Genomic DNA, 20,616 nt, shown 5'->3' on the forward strand with positions numbered 1-20,616 from the left:
TGAAGTAGAAACCTTGGAGGTGACATCAAGGCTTAAAAAGATGCCATGCTAGCACACAGCTGCCTGCTTGTTTGTCTCCTTCATTGTTTCTGTATTTTGCTTTTATTGGCTGGTTTACAATAAAGATGCAGACAGGCCAGGACTCTGATTTATTTTTCATTGTAACTCAAACAGATCCATTAAAATATGGCCAGATCTGCTCCATTACTGATACTTAGGATTGTCGTAGGACGTCTGTATTATCAACCTTTTAGTTATGAATCAGGGCTTTGAGTATTTGGATTAAGTAGCTTGTGAAAAATAAGGTGTGTCGGGCTACAGCAGTTATTTCAATGTGTCAGATACATATCAATCAACATTTAGGAAAACATAGTATCCGATTGGACTTCTATCAGCAGGACTTGCTTAAGGACTTTGGACTCTGGATATAGCCTAAAAATTTTATTATACGTTATATATTGTGTCCATATGTTATAAAGTTGGAAGACGAGTGTTTAAACTGCATGTACGGCATGCACAGCATTTTTTTATGGCTTGCCATGAAGCAAAGTAAAGCTTGATCAAGAAATACTGGCATGCTATTATCTTTCTACTTTAAATCAATATTGTTATTAAGATGAGCCAACAGGGAGTTCAGTCACCCAGTTATGTTGATGAAAGGTTGATGAAAGGTTGTATGATTTAGAATACCACTTCATGTTATTTCATGAAAAAAGCAAACCAATGATTTCACAATGGATATCAAGTGAAAACCAGAATGACTTCACAGTCTGAAAGGATTTCTCTCATGTTTCCCTGCATACTGAAAGGCCAGTGAATTCTGCTGTATTATTTGCTATCTTTAGTTATGTGATGATAATATAAGCATGACGGTATGTGATGCAATATGTTATAAAACATATGTGCAGATGTTTTTCCAGCAGCCCATTATCTGACCAGTGATCCTTCACCCAGGCTGTGGTGAATGAGTTGGGTTGCATCATGAGACATAGTCTGGTCAGATATGCGAGAGCACAGAATAGGGGTTGGGTTGGCTTGGTTAATTTTTGACCGAACTGTCAGCTGACTCTCAGAGCTCATGTATATAATGGGGAAGTTTCTGGCAAACTGTCTGCAGCAAAGAGGACATTAAAGGTAAGCAAGGCACTTTATTGGAATATGCCACCATTTTTTATATAACTTTAAAGTTTAAAAATCAGGTTTGAAAATGAACCTTTGACGGCATGGTGATACATAATAATTTGGAAGTGTAGAGCTGCTTAGAGGCTAAACCACATCAGCGACGTGTCCTGTTTAAGTAAAAGGCATGGCGCCATCAGGGGTCTATACTATCTAATACTACTGTAACCTACTGTACTGAGCCCAACTAACCTCCTCTGGTTTCCCTGGACAGGCTGTTAAGATGCATGGGATCTTTGCTAGTTGCGTACTCACAGCACTGCTGCTGGCTGCAGCCTGGGCAGACCACCATGAGCACCACCACCACCACCACCACCATGCCGGCACTGAACACAGCCATGAGGGAGAAATGAGCTGCCACAAGCTGTCCCCTCCCAGTGCTGACTTTGCCTTTGCCCTCTACAAAAATCTGAATGCCAAGGCTGCAGCTGGAAAGAACATCTTCTACTCGCCGCTGGGCATCTCCACCTCTCTGTCCATGTTGTCTGCAGGGGCCAGTGGTGAAACCCACAGCCAGCTGTTCTCCACATTGGGCTACAAGGCTCACAACCAGGCAGAGATCAATGAGGCGTATGAGCATCTTTTCCACATGCTTGGCCACAGCCAGGAGAATTCGCAGTTGGATGTTGGCAACATTGCTGCGGTGCGCACTGGCTTCAGTCCTGTGGAGAAATTCACCAAGGATGTGCAGCACTACTACTCCGGTGAGATCCACAATATCGACTTTACCAAAACTCCTGAGGCTGCAGCTGAGATCAACAGAATGATTGCGGAAAAAACAAAGGACAAGATCAAAGACCTGGTGAAGGACTTGGACTCTAACATGGCAATGGTGCTGATCAACTATGTCTACTTCAGAGGTAGGACACATACAGAGAAATTCTCAAATGAACTGACTATGCATGCAGACTGCTTTGAAGAACACATACAGTAGAGACACACCATCTATACCAGTTGAGGTGTACATGTGTAGTGTGAGGTGCTGAATGACAGAGCATGCTATGAATGTGTAAATTAGATGAGTCGTGAGAGTAAAAGAATGCAAGATAATTTTACATACTACAACGTTTTAAAACAAGTAACCACGATTGTTTGAGCTGACAAGCAGTGACTACTTTCCCCCTCCACTGCATCATACAGGACAGTGGGAGAAACCCTTCAATGCAAACTTAACAATCAAGGCTGACTTCCACGTGGATGATACCACCACGGTTCAGGTGGATATGATGAGGAGGACAGGCCGCTACGACTTGTATCAGGATGTTGAGAACCACACCACTGTCATCATGCTGCCCTACAAGGGTAACACCTCCATGATGGTCGTCCTGCCTGAGGAAGGCAAGATGGCGAAGGTGGAGGGCTACATCAACAAGGACTACATCAAGCATTGGCATGACTCACTCTTCAAGAAGTAAGAGATTCATTTGATTTTCTTTCGAACTCTCGTCTCCATGGTTGTAAAGTGTAGTTGAGTAGTCTGTAGTTGAATAAACAACCTGGAAATCAGCTTATATATTCCAGTGATTCTGACCTTGGTGGTGGTCTGTTTGTCAGCTCTGTGGACCTGTGCGTGCCAAAATTCTCCATCTCAGCTGATGCCTCCCTGGAAAGCACATTGAAAGAAATGGGCATAACTGACGCCTTTGCAGAAAGTGCTGATTTCTCTGGCATATCTGAAGACGTCAAGCTCAAACTCTCAAAGGTAGGAGAGGTGAACGTGTTTGTTATGTACACAGAAAACATTAAAGGAACATGCCTATGTTGTGCGCATGGAGGAATGTTATTGATCACAAGTACATCGTGTAGAGTAGATGTTTGTTGCAGAGACCCTTTGCTAGCTTGTTGCTTCTACACTTCTTAACAAGACATTCACTGCCTGGTCCTGGTTCCTCCACAGGTGTCCCACAAGGCTGTGCTGAGTGTGGATGAAACAGGAACAGAGGCAGCAGCCGCCACCACCCTCGAGATCATGCCCATGAGTATGCCTGAAACCATAAAACTCGACAGACCCTTCTTGCTCTTCATCCTGGAGCACTCGACTAAGAGCGTCCTCTTCATGGGCAAGATTAACGACCCCACAGCCATGTAAAGATGCGAGGGAAATAAATGTTACATTTTCATCCAGCTGACTGTTGCATGTGATGCAACCATGAGTCGATGTACATCACTTGAAGCATCTGCTGACACATTGAGCTAATGTGTCACTGGGCTTTTGCTGTCTCAACGTTGTTCATTATCAAGCGAAATAAAGATTTGTCATGAACACCTGCCATTTTATGTCATCTTCTATCAAGTTCACAGATCCAATCATTTTAAAATTGGGGCTTCATGAATTACAATATGAAATAATGAGAGATTACTGATAGAAGAATGAATTGTTCTGTAAAAAATGGAAAGTAGTTGAAATGACAGTTCTGAGAGTCTCTTTATATTACCCTCCGAGGACACTGGTTTCTGGTGTATCGTTTGAGTTCTGTAATTGTGTGAAGATCATACACATTTCATCCAACACGCCAGTGCTTCTTCACCGACGCTGTGCCCAGTGATCTGTATTGCATTAGTACAGATAAGTTTGCCAGAGATCTCTTGGCACACGACATAAAAAGTTAATATTTAATAAAGCTGTCAGCTAACTCTCTTGGATCAGTTGAATGCAAGGGTGAAGTTTCTGCCAATCCCAGCAAAGAGGATGTGAATGATGAGAGTGGCTCTTAAAATATGCTGAATGGTTTATATAATTAAGAACTTGGATGTAAATTTCAGAAATGAAGAAGCTTTCAACATGTGGGGATCAAGTGTGATAGAATGGAAGTGTAATGCTGTTTAGAAGTAACATTCAAAGGTATTGAGCCATTAGTCATTATACGCTTCATATTTTAATTCATCACAGTAGATAAAGTATACTATCACAACACAGTATCAAATGAAACACCAGTTATTTTTTACAATCATTGTAAAGTTGTTTATTATTGAAGACTATTTTGATTTGCTACGATGTACTAACAACTTTCTCTGGCTTTTCCTGTCGTATGGACGGGCAGTAAAGATGCGTAGTATCCTATCGAGCACTCTCAGCACAGTTGCTGGCTGTAGCCTGGGCAGACCACCAACACCACCACCAGCCTGAACACAGCCGAGAGGGAGAGCTGATCTGCCACATGCTATCCTCTCCTGGTACTGACTTTGCCTTTGCCGTCTAAAGCCTAAACGCCAGGGCTGCTGTTGGAGAGAACATCTTGTACTCTGTGGCGCCTTGTCCGTGCTGTCTGCCGGTCTGCTTTGTAGTTCTACTACAACTGACAGTCAGCTGTTCTCCAGCCTGAGCTGCACTTCTTTAAACCGGATTGTGGACAATGAAGCGCATAAGCATATTTTTTCTTGTCACAGCCAAGAGAATCAGAAATCGAATCTTGGCAACTCAGCGCCCCTGCACCCTGGCTTCAGTTCTCTGGCATCTGAAGGATGTCAGGCACTACAACTCTGGTGACATCTTCAACATCAACCTTATCAAACTTGTTTTGGCTAAAAGATGTGGTGAAGGCCCTGGATCCTGCAAAGGCCATGGTGCTGATCAACAATGTCTGTTTCACAGGCAAGGGAAGTAAATTTCAGTTTCACCCACTTTAACAGGCCAAGACACTGCATGAAGTGATGATTTAAATATTAATGTAACATGTTAATATATCTTAAAAGCATATAACAGAAAGTATTTGCACTGACACATCTACATTGTTTTCACACACAAAGGCAGGCTTCAATGTGGATGACTTTGCACAATGACTTGTTCTTGTGAACGTTTATGATGACAACAGGAATCACTTCATTTTCTACCAGGATGTCGAAAATTGTATCACCACCATCATGCTGCCCTCAGGGTAAATCCCCTATGGTGGTCATCGTAAAAGAGGTGAAAGGCTGCATAAACGAGGGCTATATCAAGCACTGGCGAGACTCCCTCTCCTTAACATAAATTAAATTAATGTTTGAATCCTCACAACTGGTTGTCAATAAAATGTGTTGAAAGACCTTTTACTAACTTGTGTAGCCTCTATAGTTTTCCTAGATGTGTTCTGTTTCTAACAAGACACTGATTGCCTCCTCCTGGTTCCTCCACAGGTGTCCCTCCAGGCTCTGCTGAGAGTGGATGAGATTGGAACAGAGGCAACAGCCATCACCATTGTCAGGCTGGCATCCTGGAATATGCCTGAAACCATGAAACTCAACAACTTAATTTGTCTTCATCTTTGTGAACTCCATCAGGAGCATCCTCTTCACGGCCAAGATCAACAACCCTATAGCCATGTAAAGGCACACAATGGGGAGCAGATGTTACATTTGTTACATTTCAGTAGGTTTTAGTAGCTTTGAGATTTTAGCTCATTTGTTCTTAAAGCATTATAGTTCTGATTTAATGGTGAGGACTGAAAAGCAGAACACAGAGATGAGATTAGAATATGAAAGGCAGTTTACTTGGTGAAAAAGGGTTCCAAAGAGTATGAGCTGGGCAAAACCCAGCAGGTCTGCATTCAGAATATAGCGCTGGAAAGCACAGGCAAGAACACCATAGATGATCTAGTAAAGGGAATGGCATGAAAACATTCAGACAACATGGCAATGGTTATGTAAAGCTAAGATACTATAACACTATAAAGTGCTGCTGATGTGTATGTAACATTAACATTACTTTAAGTCAGCTCTTCTGTATCATTATAAGAAGGACTGATATATCAATAATATCACTGTGTTAATGTTATTTGGCTAACCTCGCCTCTCAAACTAATCCCAGACAATGAGAAGTAATTTAGTGAATGAATGAATGAATGAATCCAGCCTCTGAGCTCTGCTCTGCAGCAGGGAACAGAGGTAGCTGCAGTAATCCAAGGTGAGCACAAACAGTTTATAATGCTGACTGAATTTACTGAGGAGAATCAGTCTGTTATCTGACTGCAAGTGACATGGACACCGTGTGTGATCAATAAACTGTATACACAAAAAGATACTCTACACAAAGATGGCGACAACTGAGCTTCTCTTCTCGGGCTGCCTGGATCCTTACTGAGGACAGTGCCTCGAGCCGACATGATGCCCCTTCAACACCAGCGACAGCACTCTTGTACACTGCACTCCTCTTACATCTCCGGGTGCATGATCCATATTTATTAAACGGTAGAGTACACTACTGCCATTGTTTTTATTGTATACTTTTTATATTATATAGATAACTTTTAGGGCTGCACGGTGGCGCAGCAGGTAGTGCGCGTGCCTCACAGCAAGAAGGTTGCCAGTTTGATCCCCGGGTCAGGCGGGGCCTTTCTGTGTGAAGTTTGCATGTTCTTCCCGTGCATGCGTGGGTTCTCTCCGGGTACTCCGGCTTCCTCCCACAGACCAAAAACATGCTCATTAGGTTAATTGATGACTCTAAATTGTCCGTAGGTGTGAGTGTGAATGTTTGTCTGTCCATGTATGTGGCCCTGCAATCGGCTGGCAACCGGTTCAGGGTGTACCCCGCCTCTCGCCCATTGTAGCTGGGATAGGCTCCAGCCCCCCGCAACCCCGAAAGGGATAGGCGGTATAGATAATGGATGGATGGATAGATAACTTTTATGTCTGCAAATGTACTTCCCCTGTAATGTTCTCTATCTTTACAGTATGTTGACCTCACGCTATCTAGTCTTTCACTATTATGTCACTGTTACTTATTTTTTATTTGCCCCTATTTCTATTTTATATTTGCTCCTTTTTAATGACTTAATGCTACTGGGGAGGGTAACAAAGCATTTCACTGCATATGTACATGTATGGCTGAGCATGATCACCTCCACTCGGAGAACCATAGTCACTTATATAACCTTTTACACATTGTAGTAGATTTTGGGGATTTTAGCTCATATGGCCTCATAAAGCGCTGTAGAGATGCCAGAGTGATATTAAGCCAGTCAGGGAGATGATGAATAGTGGACAGTTTGCTCAATGCCACAGACAGATCAATCACAAATAGATAGTTAGTCTGTTTGCAGTCTTTCACCGTGACAAGTTTCTTATCATCAGTCATCAGAACCTGGTAAGGTGTCTAAAGGTCTACATACATCATTATATATTGTATCCAGCTGACTTGTATATACACCTAATAATGTATTACACTGCTGACTGCTGAGCCAGCTTGGGTGTTATTGAGAAGAAATTGTTTCAACATAAAAGACTTGTCATTAACAACTTACATTATATATGTTATTTTATTCATTCAACTTTAAATCAGATATTACTGTCAAGATCATTCCTGTGGCAATATGGTTTACAATACTAATTATTGCTGTTTATTGAAAATAAATTAACATTTCTTTTTCCAGAAAGGATTTAAAGTAATTTGAAATGATTGTTTGGAATGAGATGCTTCATATTTCCATCAAAGGCTCTGCAATATCATTTGTTTTTGTAATGTGATGATTACTGTAGGCCCATGTTGTGTTGAGTGAAGTGCCGCTTGCTGTGCCAGAAATCTCTTAGCACAGGACAACACAGGCTGCTCCTTGTTAATTTTTAATAGATTGGTCAGCTGACCGTCATTGATCCGCTGAATATAATGCTGAAGTTTCTGCCAAACTGCGGCAAAGAGGACACTTATGGTAAGCATGGACATCTGATGAAATATGTGGAATGTTATAGAAACATTTTGAGGACTTGGACATAAAGTTAAGAAGTAATTGACATTTGGAATAAGTGAAGTTTAGACATGAAATTTGTAAAACATGTGTGTTACAATGGCAATGTAAAACTGTTAAGATTAGATCATCAGTGTGTTTTGTTTCAACATTTTGGCCTTTAATATGACTTTTCTTCATCAAATACTTCCATGACCAAATATGGTCGAGCTCAGCTTCCTCTGGTTTTTCCTGTCATATGGACAGGCTGTAAAAATGCGTGGGATCTTTGCTAGTTGTGCACTTGCAGCATTGCTGCTGGCTGCAGCCCAAGCAGGCCACCACCACCGTCTCGGCTTAGAACACAGCCATGATGGAGAAATTAACTGCAACAAGCTTTTGCCCTCTACAAAAGTCTGAACGCCATATCTGCTGCTGGAGAGAACATCTCCACTGTTCTGTCTGTGCTGTCTACAGGAGGAAACCACAATCAGCTGATCTCTAGCTTGGGCTACAGCTCCTTAAATCAATGAAATGTACAAGCATCTTTTTGACATGCATGGAGCAGATGAATGTTGGTAATTGTGTGGTTATATGCTCTGGCTTCAATCCTATGGAACATTTCCTGGTGGATGTCAGGCACTGACTAGGCCGTTCAATTCATTCTTTGATAATAAAACGCAGGCCAAGATAAGAGATATGGTGAAGAACTCGGACCCTGGCCATGGTGCTGATCAGCTATGTCTACTGTAGAGGCAAGAAGATGTCAAATAAAGCAGTTTTAATGATGAAAACACGAAGTGTGATAACTGTAGAACAAACACCGACAGTTAAAGACAAATTACCGTCATTTTCCCGCCGCCTCATACATGGGATGTTGACGACCACACCACCATCAACATGCTGCCAGAGGGCAACACCTCCACGATGATCGTCCTGCCTGATGAAGGTAAGAATAATGGAGATGGAGGACTGCATCAACAAGGACTACATCAGACACTGGAGAGGAAGCTACTTTTGAATCCTCCAATCTGGCTGTGGATAAAGTGTGTTGTGTTGTGTTGTGTTGTGTTGTGTTGTGTTGTGTTGTGTTGTGTTGTGTTGTGTTGTAGAGTGAATTGACTCATTGACTGGATATATAATATATAATAATGTGGGTGAAGTAATGCTTGAGAAAATGTAAACTGGATTAGATGTATCTGATTTACTTGAAACAACAAGTAATGTGTTCTTGATTAGCATTTTAACTTAATAAGACAGGCTGTAATTCAACTGTATGTTCCAGGGATTCTGCCTAAATTCTCCACCTCTGCTGATGCCTCTCTGGGCGAAACACTGAAAGAAGTGGGCATAGCGAATGCTTTTGAGGAGAACACTGATTTCTCTGGTATGTCTAACCCTGTCGAGCTCAAAGTCTCAAAGTCTTTCTTCTTAGGTTTGTTGCGGGAGTTGAAGTCCTTATGAACATGGGAATATGTGTACTCCACCGCATGAGCACTAGTTCAGGAACAACTGCAGAATAGTGACATATACCTCCAGAGAATGCTGAAAAATACCCTTTAGCTTCTACATTTTTCAAACTAGACTCTTGACTGCCTCTTCCTCCACAGATTTCCCAGAAGGCTGTGCTGAGTGTCACTGAGGTGGGAAAAGAGACAGCAACCGCCACCATTAAGCAGGTAGTATTCCGCAATTTGCCATCAAGCATCAAAATAGACAGACCCTTCTTGGTTTTCCTCCTGAACTCCTCTGGGAGAATCCTCTTCATGGACCAGATCAACAAACCCACAGCCACTGAAAGGCACACACTTGGAAAATGGGGGGGGCTGCACGGTGGCGCACGGTGGCGCACCAGGTAGTGCGGGTGCCTCACAGCAAGAAGGTTGCCGGTTCGATTCCCGGGTCAGACCCCTCTGTGTGAAGTTTGCATGTTCTTCCCGTGCATGCGTGGGTTCTCTCCGGGCACTCCGGCTTCCTCCAACAGACCAAAAACATGCTCATTAGATTGATTGGTGACTCTAAAATTGCCCCTAGGTGTGAGTGTGAGTGTGAATGGTTGTATGTCTGTATATGTTGCGTTCGGCTGGCGACCGGTCCAGGGTGTACCCTGTCTCCCGCCCGTTGACAGCTGAGATAGGCTCCGGCCCCCCGCGACCCCAAAAGGGATAAGCGGCATAGAAAATAGATGATCACAGGGGTTGTCATGAGGATCCCATCATGATCATGGTCTCAGAAAAGAAGTAATTCCACAAAAGCATCATTAAAGAACATTCTGCTTACATAAATAAGGAGAGCCGATTGGTCAATTCATCGATCAGTTTTTTAACAGAAATAACAATAATTGATTGATTCATTCAGTCATTTTAGGTTCTCAACTGGAAGAATTAGCTGCTTTTACTTGTTGTACATTAAATTGAATATCTTTGGGTTTTGGATTGTTGGTCACACAAGACATTTTATGACACCTCCCTGAGCTCTACATAACTGTGATGGCCATTTGTCACTTTTTCCTAATATTTTACAGACCAAGAGATCATTCAAAAAATGAATCTGCAATGAAAATAAATCTTAGTTGGATCCCTAATTAGAAAACATCAAATCCAAAATAAATGTAAACACTGAAATGTGATTAAATATATCATATATCACCCTTGGCAGGCTATTGATGTCTCAAATCTCATCTTTCCCTATCAGTGTTACTTGACTGGTGCTATGTCTACATTCCAGTCAATCAGCTGGATGAAAACACTCAATATCATCTGGTGGCTGCTTAACAGTTAAGTTATTCAGCCAGTGATACAACAGAGAGAACCTGAGAGAACCTGATGGCCATCAGCCTCCCATGACTCCTCGCCCTTTGACCTGTCAACAGAGGAGTTGCTGCAGGAGCATTTACACAATCAGTACACATACACTTTGTCTCCCCTGTCAGCCCCACACAGTGACTTCTGTGAAGGACACGAATAAGAAATGTCTGAATCAGAAAGCTGAGTGGCCAGTTCTTTGGAAGTGTGGAAACACTCCAATCTGTCTAGTCTGCTTCGCATACAATAAGCGGGGACTGTTGAGGACTGAGCAGCATTGAAGTCTGTTAGAAGCTGCACTGGCTTGCGTGGTCGTGGTTCATGGTTGCGTACATAAAGTATGTATGGCCCATAGAAAGGGAACATTAAAGGACTGTACCAGTATAATAAACTGGCAAGTTTTCATGTCAAGTAAAAAAAAAAAGAAAAAAAAAAGCAACTACCACAGTTGCATTGTCTTGGCTTGGCAATGCAGCTGAATTGCACAATGATTTGAAAAGTATCCATTACCTTATAAAAATGAGGTAATAATTATTATACTGTGATACTGGGGACTTGATGACACCATGATACATAACAGCTGAGGCTAATTTTATGAGTTTGCCAACAGAAATCAGTGGAAACAAATAGTGATCTGGATTGTAACAAATCAAAAACAAACCAAAAAAAATAAAATAAATCAATGTCTTAAAGACAACATTTGTGAAACAGGTCTCTGTACTGTTATGTATACTGTATGTAATCTCTAGCAAATGGGCTGATACATGTACAACTACTGGTGAAGTCCTTCCCCTTGGAGGACTGAGCAACAGGACTGGTGTCTTGTGATGTTTGACCAGAAACAAACAGAAACCACTAAGTCTACAAGAGAACATAATGTCCTCAAATACCTTACATAGCTCAAATACCATGTATGACATTCATTCTACAGTATATCATCAAGGTTACTGTCTTATTATTACTGTACATTGAGCAGACCAAAGTTTTTGGTTTATGTGTCAGTTCAGTCTTGTTGTAAACTGACTTGAATAATCACTTGTTATTCTATGTTAAAAAAAACAAACAGTAGAGAGCAGATTTTACCTTTAGCAGCATGATAATAGCAACAAGCATCAAGTCAGCAGTGCAACAGAACCATCAATATTCTCCCATTTATGACAACACTAAACCATCAATAAAATGATCTGCACTAATCATGCACACAAAGTCGCTCACAGTTTAACCCAATTGCAGGTAATGCATAAAGCAGATAGTGTGGAAACAGCAGGAACATAGTAGAACACAAAAGCCCTGGAGCCTGCTGGGAGGCTTTCCTACGCAACTGCTTCCCAGGACGCTACAATATTTAGTGGTTAATAATATTGTTATGATGGCTTGTGTGTATTTACACAGGTGTAGAGTCCTCAGTGCTGTGTGTTAAGTAGTGGCCTTTGCATTTTTTGAAAATGTTCTCTAGTTTGGAGCTGCATGAGAAATACTGTAAATGCAACTTCTAAATGTACATTTTTTATTGCAAAGTATCTCTTGGAATTCAATTATGTAGGCAAAGTTCAGTCTGCACTGTAGTGTGCCCCGCTCCCCCCTCCACCCTGGAAAACATCACAAACTCAACATCATTTCTGAGCCTCTGCACATAGACGTGTTCATTAGTGTCGAGCTCAGCGGCTCCCCCTCTTCTACGAGCGAAAATCTCTCAGATCTCTCTGCTTTGGTTATTACTCCTGCCTGAAGAAGATCAAATGCGTGGTACGCATGCAAATCAAGACATGATGTGACACATTGTGAAGTGGGCATCTATAATGCATACGCCATCAAGCTGAGGATGCACAAGTCCTAACGCCAGTTATTTTAGTCTGCGTTCTCACACGGCTCATTCAGTGGGATGTGATGGGAGGAGAAGCAGCACATCACCGCAGTGACACTGACACACAGACACACAGGGAAAGACGTACAAGATGAAGTGATGAGACGAACAGGCGTTCTCAGGTTTTTGCCACCGCACGTTGTATATTCCACAAATCCATGACATTCAGAACAGGTACCGCTGCAAACTAAGCGACTGCTGAAACAATTGTGTTTATTCACATACTAGCTGTTGTATGGTGTGATCTCACCTACGGTTACACATACATGGATAAACAAGCAGTGTGTTTAGCAGACAACCGTGTAGGATGTTACATCCATTCCAGGACTCAAAGCAAGTCTGATTACAGTCCCTGTAATGCTACTTAAGGCTGCTATTATCATTACTTTATATCAACAATGGTTCAAATGACTGGCTTTATGTGGAAAGGGTGATCAAAGTGACGAACAGATAATTATCACCCGACTGCAGTTCCCTTCAGCTCTACGGAGCGTTTTAGCACCTTTTGGCTTTATGAAAGTTTACTGTTTTATTCCATTTTTCATTTCCAGCTCAAGGCAAAAAAGATGTGATTTACCCGCTCTGCTATACCTGCTCAGTGCCAAGCTGAACATAGTGGAGCCTTTAACCTTTGAAGATTTAGCTCAGAAGTTGGTGGAGACCAAACCGGAGCTAAAAGAAGAGTGAATATTGGGCTTACATACATGAGGTGGTCAGAAACATAACTTAATTAACGCTGTTGTTCAAATCAATGCTACAACTCAAATTAATGCTACAATATCTGCCGAATGTGTAAATAAGCAGCTGCTCACCATGCCATCTAAGAAATTGATGATATGTCCATGTTGTGTTTACAGCTTGTTTCAGCTGTCCCTCAGCAGCCACAAAGTGAGGTTTAAGGAAGAAATAGCTAAATATGAGCATCACTGGAGAGTAGACCTTGCCCTGAATAACTGCTGGCACTCAGATGTCAATATAACCCTAAAACTGATCTGCCTGTGTGGAATGACCTTATGCCCACATGTTATTCTAGCAAACAGCACCCCATTTCATTTGGAAGTGGACCAGACGTGAATTTACATAACGTCTCAGTCCAGCTATTTCGTGTATCTGTGCACAAATGTGCCTGACAAAGAGAAGAAGAAGAACTTTATTAATCACACACATTTCATGCTTCTGAAGAACAAACAACACATCATGCACATGCTTCAGTGAAATTATTCCTTCACATTTGACCCATCCTTGGGCAGTCCTTCCTCCGCGGCAGACCAGGAGCGGTGGGCTGCCAGCCGTCACCATTGTTCAGGTGGTGATCTTCTTGCATGTTTTCAGTAGGGTTTTTTTGTGGAGGATACCCCAGGTGAACATGCAAACTCCACACAGAAAGGACCCTTTTTCCTCGAGCAGCAGGCACTGAAGGCATGGTGGAGGACACGCCCCCGGCACCCACAGTGGGAATCGAGCCTTATAGCTGGGAGGCGACAGTGTTACCACTGTTCCACCGATGACATATACTAAATACAAAGAGGAGCATTGAAAAAGCAAAAACTAAAAGGAAACAAATACCACAGTATACAAACCTGAAAGAATACTAGAGTGCGACAAAGTGCACCAAGACACGAGGTATCAAAAAGAAGCAACGGTGGGCAGTAATGAACTACAGTAACACCTTACAGTGATGTAGTTACTTTTCTCAGTAATGAGTAGTGTAAGGGATTACAATCTGAAATTGGGTAAATACATTACAGTTAATAAACCCAGTAACAAACACAGCTGAGAAACATGTTGCATGTCCTGCTGCTTCAGTGCCATCCTCTGTTTTGCTGGCTAAACTTGTTCAATTTGAAGCAGCACCAGCGGGAAATGTTCCCTTTGCACTAATGTGTTCCTTATCAAGCAGATAAAATTGCACAGGATTGCATTTTCCTATGAATCTCTTGTGTTTAAGTCGGCACAGCAATCTGAATCCAGTGCAGGAACGTTAGACTCTGCCACTAACAATAAAAACTACTACATAAAGAGAGAATCACTGAATGTAAACACAATATAATGTAAACAATGATTAATATCAACGAATAGGGTTTGATTTCATGACAGTCTTGAGGATTAAAAAACATCTCCCTCCACTCAAATATTTGTTTTGCTTATATGAATTTTTCCTGGGTGGTTGAGCTACACTGTGCAGAGTGATGCATGTGCGGAGGTCGACTCCGACTAGATGGAGGCTTTCACATTCATCTGCTGCCTGAGTCTTATTTTATGACATCACATCATTGTTTGGAAGCTATTCGTGGTCCAATCAGCACCTTACACAAGTGTGAAACCTGAAACGTGAAACCTCGAGCTCAGATACACTGAGAGTGGGCTTTGCAGTGGAGTAGGAGACATGTTGTGTCCAGTCGTGGACACAGAGTCTGGCTTTTGAAACGAGGAAGGAATAGATGATTTTTTTAGTCCAAATATTTTGTGGAAAAAACACATCAGACACAAATTATTATTCACAGCAGAGTATTTCAAACCAGTCTGAAGGGGATTTTGTGTACACACACGCACACCCACACACACACACAAAAGCACACACCAGTAGGTGGCACTGTTGTGTCATGGGAACAGAGTGGGGGTCCTTGCACCTTGCCACTGTGTTCACCCCGTGCTCTACTCATTTGAGTTTGTAATTTAGACCAAAATTAAAGCCCAGCCGCTCCTTCATTCATTGCTCTACTTTACACATCAAAGTCAAATGAGTTGAATGCTCGGAAGGTCATGGAAAGGCTCTCCCTCCTGTCATCTGTCATCTGTGTGCTAGCTGTGCCACAGTCTCAGCCAGGGAAAACACATTAAAGGGCCAACCTACACTAAAAGAGAGCGGCTTTTGTTTTTTTTTCAGTCAGCTTGGACAGCGTGAACAGGCGCAAAAAAAGCAAGAGCCAAAGCTTTAATCTATCTCTGCGAGAGAGAAAAAAAAAAAATCTCAGATTAGCACTTTATTTATTTTCGCAATAACAGTGAGATTGGGTTGTTTATTCGCACAGATCAAGATGTTCAGATGCGAGATCAGAGCAGGGATCGTTTAAAAATTCTGTTTTTGGGTGTATTTCTCATTAACAGGCATGCTAAAATGCTTCATCGTGCAGGCTTTGGCATTTTCATCAGCCATGAGGACACGCACAACAAAACCCACATGGTTCGCCATCACACGAGCACACAAGTGGGATAGACCTAACACACTACGTATAACCTCGTTAAATGTGCATGAAAGCCAACAAAGAAGAGGCAGGAGCTAGGTTGACAGAAGGAGGCTGCTCCTACATCAAAGACAAACAATAAGGAAACTGATAATGTTTATTATTTATGCCTGGCTTGCCACAGAAAGTAGAGATGTGCAATGAGAATCCAACACCTTTCATGTGGAGGCTTCTGTGGCAGAAAGGAGATAAACTCACAAGAAAGTGAACTAAAAATGTTTGTATGCACAGTGCGCTCGGTTGTGATGTTTTATTACAGTAACTCATGCTGACAGTCCAAAGCACATCACTCACTAACTGCGCTGACCTATCCATCTCTGCCCACACAAACACACACCAACACAGTGTAAAGCCATCCTAAGCAGCGACGGCTGCCGTCTCCATGTGTTTGAACGTGCTGTTCGACGCCACGACCCCAAAATCCAAGCGTGTCTTTGCTGTTGACAAATGGGATTAGGCGTAGGGCGTTCTGACAGAGAACCCGCTGTGTTGGAGGATTGACTGCCTCTGTATCTCAGTTGTACTATATCAATCCAGGTCAGTGGTAAGACAGCAGCTGTGTTTCATTATTATTCCCCTGTCATATCTCATCAACCCTACAGAATCACACCACTATCTCCATGTTCTTGATACATGTGTTGACTGTTTTTATACACCTGCAGCTCTAAGGTGTGTGGCACTGTGCGTCTGATCTATCACACCTAATGCATGGTGAAATTGCTGCTGGCCTGTTAGGGACATCCATGCATGCACACACACACACACACACACACACACACACACACACACACACACACACACACACACACACACACACACACACACACACACACTCAAACACACCACTCCACCACCTACGACCTGTCTGATAGAGGCAATCAGTAAAGATTTACTGCATCATAAAAGATACACTGCAGGTGTTGACATAAGCAGCCCAAATAAACTTTCCCTCCCTGCGGTGTGACTGTAGAGCTGAGACTTTGCCGCTGAATTATTTGCTAAGAGTTCAATTTAAAGAATATCATCAAGTAGTAATGGAAACAGCAGCACATTAGGAGTGTCGAGCACTGATGAATACAGTAAGGAAATGGCTGCTGTCCAACTGAAATCTGGTTAAAAGCACATGAAACATCAGGACTTGGTGTGGAAGAAGAAGTATTGAGCTGTTGACCCAAGTGGGAACCAATCAGGAGCTAACTTCTAATTAACAGATAGTTAACATGTACTTGCTATAATTGAGGAATTATATAGTAAACAATTATAAAGTTAATTTAATGAACCAGTTTCTATCATAATTATTTCCATTTTTGGATTATCATCTTTGAATTAACACAATGACCATTTTCTTATTTGTCTGTTCCTGATTAACTGAGGAAAGGAGCTAAATGGGACGCAAGCAATAAATTATATTTGCTTCCTTATTATGCACATGCATTAGTACATAAAGTGGAAGTATTTCCATACTATTAGATTTGCACCATTAAAAAGTCCAGAATGCATGATTAATACATGAGTAACACAGGACAGAGACAACAAAAACACACTGATAATCAGTTCAGAACACGTTCCCATTAATATTCACACCCATATGCCGTATCAGAGATGCAAACCAACTGCTGAACTGATGTGTCTTCTTGTATTGAATTACACTTTTTTTTTTATCACTCAATAATGGCAAGCTATGGGACTACTTAAAAAAAATGTCTTAATGTCTTTGTTCATTCACAAAAGTTGTTTCTCACACTACACATAGCAGCCAATATGACATACGGATATTAATATGAATGTAAATGTAAAGATTCAAATGCGATTTTAAGAAATCTGGTCTGAGTTATTGATGAGTTAAAGGGAAAAAAAAGTTTGGTAGCATGATGTTCTGCTTTACTTGAAGGAAGATAAAAATGGTAATTAATGGTAATCATGAAGTACTGAAGCATCAACCACTTTACCTCAGGAGACAACAAAATATAGCAACTAATATGTATGTGATCATGATTAATGATTGCTCGTGTCATTTCATACCTGATTTAGAGTTCAGTGACACGCACTGAGGGTCAACTTGCTATTGACTAAATATTTGTTTTGTATTTTAGGTGTTATTAATGGGATTATTAATGGAATGGTGTTATTAATGGGATTTCTCAATCACAATGCACACAAACATGATGTTACAGGAGTAATTAGTCTCATTTCAAAGTTACTGTTAACAGTAATTTTAAGTAGTCTGACGTCATTGCAAATGCAAAGACTGATAGCATGTTGTCTTCCTATTTATTATGAAGCTACAGCTAGCTTCTGGTTAGCATAGCTTAGCATAAAGAGTAGTAGCGTATTACTCAGTGAGCTTTAGAGGTGCTGGTAGCTGTTTTGTGTCTCAGCCTAACACCTTTAGCCTCGTTGGAGGGTGCCCCCTTCTCCCAGCTCAGCTCCTAAACCCAAAGGCTTCAATACATTCCATCATAAACTCAAAGGTGAGGTCAGGCCACATTAATACAGTATTTTTCTACTGTCTGACCCCCTAGTGGCTGTTATATAGCGCCCACAGCTAATATAATCATAAAAGACTCGCTTCACTCTGCACCTGCAGTAAAATGCATTACATTACAAGCGTGTCCTGGGGCTCAACACACCGAGATGCAGCGCTGTAAAAGACTGCTGACCCTCAACACTCTCAATGTAACTGAGTGCAGCTTTAACCCTGCAGTGCATCCACAAACAAGCTCAGGTGTGCTTTGAGATTCACCTGAAAAGTAGAAGAAGCCGGTGTCAAACAGGGTGATGTAGTCACTGACAAGCTGCTTCAGGGCTAAACTTCATCATCTCCTCTCCTTCACCTCTCACCTCTCAGCTCTCACCTGAATCTCTCCTGGATATCTACATGAAAACACAATCGTTGTGTTTTGGAAAATGTGGCGAGCTGCTGCCTCGTCCGCCGCTGCAGCTGAGCCCAGCTCCTACCGAGCGAGGCGGTGACATGATGAATAGACAAAAATGATGCTGCTCCTGTGGCTCAGAGCGGACTGTAATCAAGATGAATGTTTGCTTTTGATTGCTGGCGACTGTCGAAAACTCTGAGATGTAGCTGATTTTTTGACATCGGGGAAAGCCTGGCAGACAGAGTGACACAGAGAAGCAGAGAGAGAATCAATGGATCATCTATTATGTCCAGTGCTTAATGAAAAGGCTCTGCTGCAGATGAATAAAGTGCTGCCAAAAGGAAGTCTTCGGAGAGCCTCTCTGCCTTTAGCTTGATGTCATGATCAGTTTAATACTCAGGCTGCTTGTCCTCTACTATTGATCCGCTGCTTAATGTCTTTTCTTACACAAACATCATTCAAACTGCACTTTACTGTTGTTTTTCTACTCTTCAATTCTTTACTTCCACCTTGTACCTGTTAAGGTAGCAAATTGTTATCAATCCACCTATCTATCTATGAAACATTACAGTTAAACAGAACTAAATGGCTTTATTTATGAGGAAACGTAATTGTTCTGTGATTGTGTTTTACCATTGCTCAAAATATCTGGGCAGGGAATCGGGGTGGATTTTGGGTAATCATTGAAAAAGTAAACATGTTCAGTCTTGTGCTTGAAAGGCTCTAAAAAGCAATTTGCAACTGGTATTGAGCGACGGGCTCCTACATGAACACACAATTTTCTGCCAAAGTTACAGCAGTTTTGTTTAGTCCTCATCACAGATTTCTCTGTTGTTTATTTCTCTGCTCTTGTTGCTGTCAAGATTGAGCAATATGTTAGTTGATTTTCATATATATGGAAATTTAATCACACTTTGAGGACAGCTGTGGGGTACTTGGCGTCAATCGAACCTGATCAAACCACACCTACACAGTCCTGCAGAAGTAGATTAGTGTGAAATAATATCTAAAAATGTTGAGTTTCCAAGTATAACTTTGATTGTTGCTTATCTGGTCATGAATATTTAATTCTGTAGAATTTAAGATATTTTAATTTAAATATTTAAGAGAATCTTATCCTAGGCTTAATCATGTGCATTGACTTACCAACACAAAGCCATAAAAATGGTAACCATACTTAATTTTATTATTATTGTTATCATTAATAATAATGATAACAATACTAATACTAATACTAATACTACTAATAATAATAATCATTGTCATTGAGTTTTTTGCAGATACATTAGGAAAGAATGTTTAATGACTTTTTAATGTTTTTTAAATGTAATTCTTGGGAAACAGGCTTTTCTGTAGTTTTAATTGAGGGAAACTGTAAATCTACAGCATGCAGTGATAGGTTAGACAATGCTTCCAACTTCCTGGCAACAGTTTCGAAAAGGCTCTTTGTGGATGAACTCATCTGGCCTGCACAGAGCTTTGACCTCAGGCCGTCCCAGTGCGACTCTCAGTCACATCTGTCTATTTTCTCTGTGCACTCTTCAGTTAGATTTATACATTGATGTCACACAGTATGTACAATGTCTGTTACCTGCAACACGAGCCCATAACTCAGTTATGCGGTATCTTTGCTGGATGTCAGATGTCTGTGTCACAGCAGAATTCAGTGCTCTCTGTGGTTTATGTATCCACTGGCACTGTGAACCATGGCCGTGGGATTTATAACACATCATTACAGGGCCATCATAAAACCCTCATGTTTATAAATGTTAATGCTTGTGATTTATATTCAAATGTCATCTATATGTCGCAGCTGAAAGGTGTGTTAATGAGCGGGGACGGTGAGGAGGGAGGGAGTGGAGAGACTGACAGACAGACAGAGATGTCATATGAGAGGGAACATTGTGAGGGAATGAAAAATGAGTTTCCCGTGATGACTTTTATTCCTCCGTCTTTTTGTTCTTCACTTTATGCATGGCAATTTGTCATGAAAGCTGCTCGTCCCATGTG

General features: G+C 41.5%; 1 protein-coding gene and 2 pseudogenes across 1 annotated transcript; all 3 read left to right on the forward strand.

Moving 5' to 3' along the window:
• The first annotated feature begins 1,402 nt into the window (after window positions 1-1,402).
• On the forward strand, window positions 1,403-3,268 carry LOC139347675 (alpha-1-antitrypsin homolog). The gene is made up of 4 exons (XM_070987413.1): window positions 1,403-2,039; window positions 2,320-2,590; window positions 2,734-2,881; window positions 3,077-3,268. The coding sequence occupies exons 1-4, from the start codon at window positions 1,403-1,405 to the stop codon at window positions 3,266-3,268; spliced, it is 1,248 nt and encodes a 415-aa protein (XP_070843514.1).
• Window positions 3,269-3,961: 693 nt separating this feature from the next.
• LOC139348109 (uncharacterized) lies at window positions 3,962-5,485 on the forward strand (annotated as a pseudogene).
• Window positions 5,486-8,093: 2,608 nt separating this feature from the next.
• LOC139348110 (alpha-1-antitrypsin homolog) lies at window positions 8,094-9,676 on the forward strand (annotated as a pseudogene).
• Window positions 9,677-20,616: the final 10,940 nt, after the last annotated feature.

This window comes from Chaetodon trifascialis, chromosome 19 (assembly GCF_039877785.1).
Source record: "Chaetodon trifascialis isolate fChaTrf1 chromosome 19, fChaTrf1.hap1, whole genome shotgun sequence".
NCBI classification, from domain to species: domain Eukaryota; kingdom Metazoa; phylum Chordata; class Actinopteri; order Chaetodontiformes; family Chaetodontidae; genus Chaetodon; species Chaetodon trifascialis.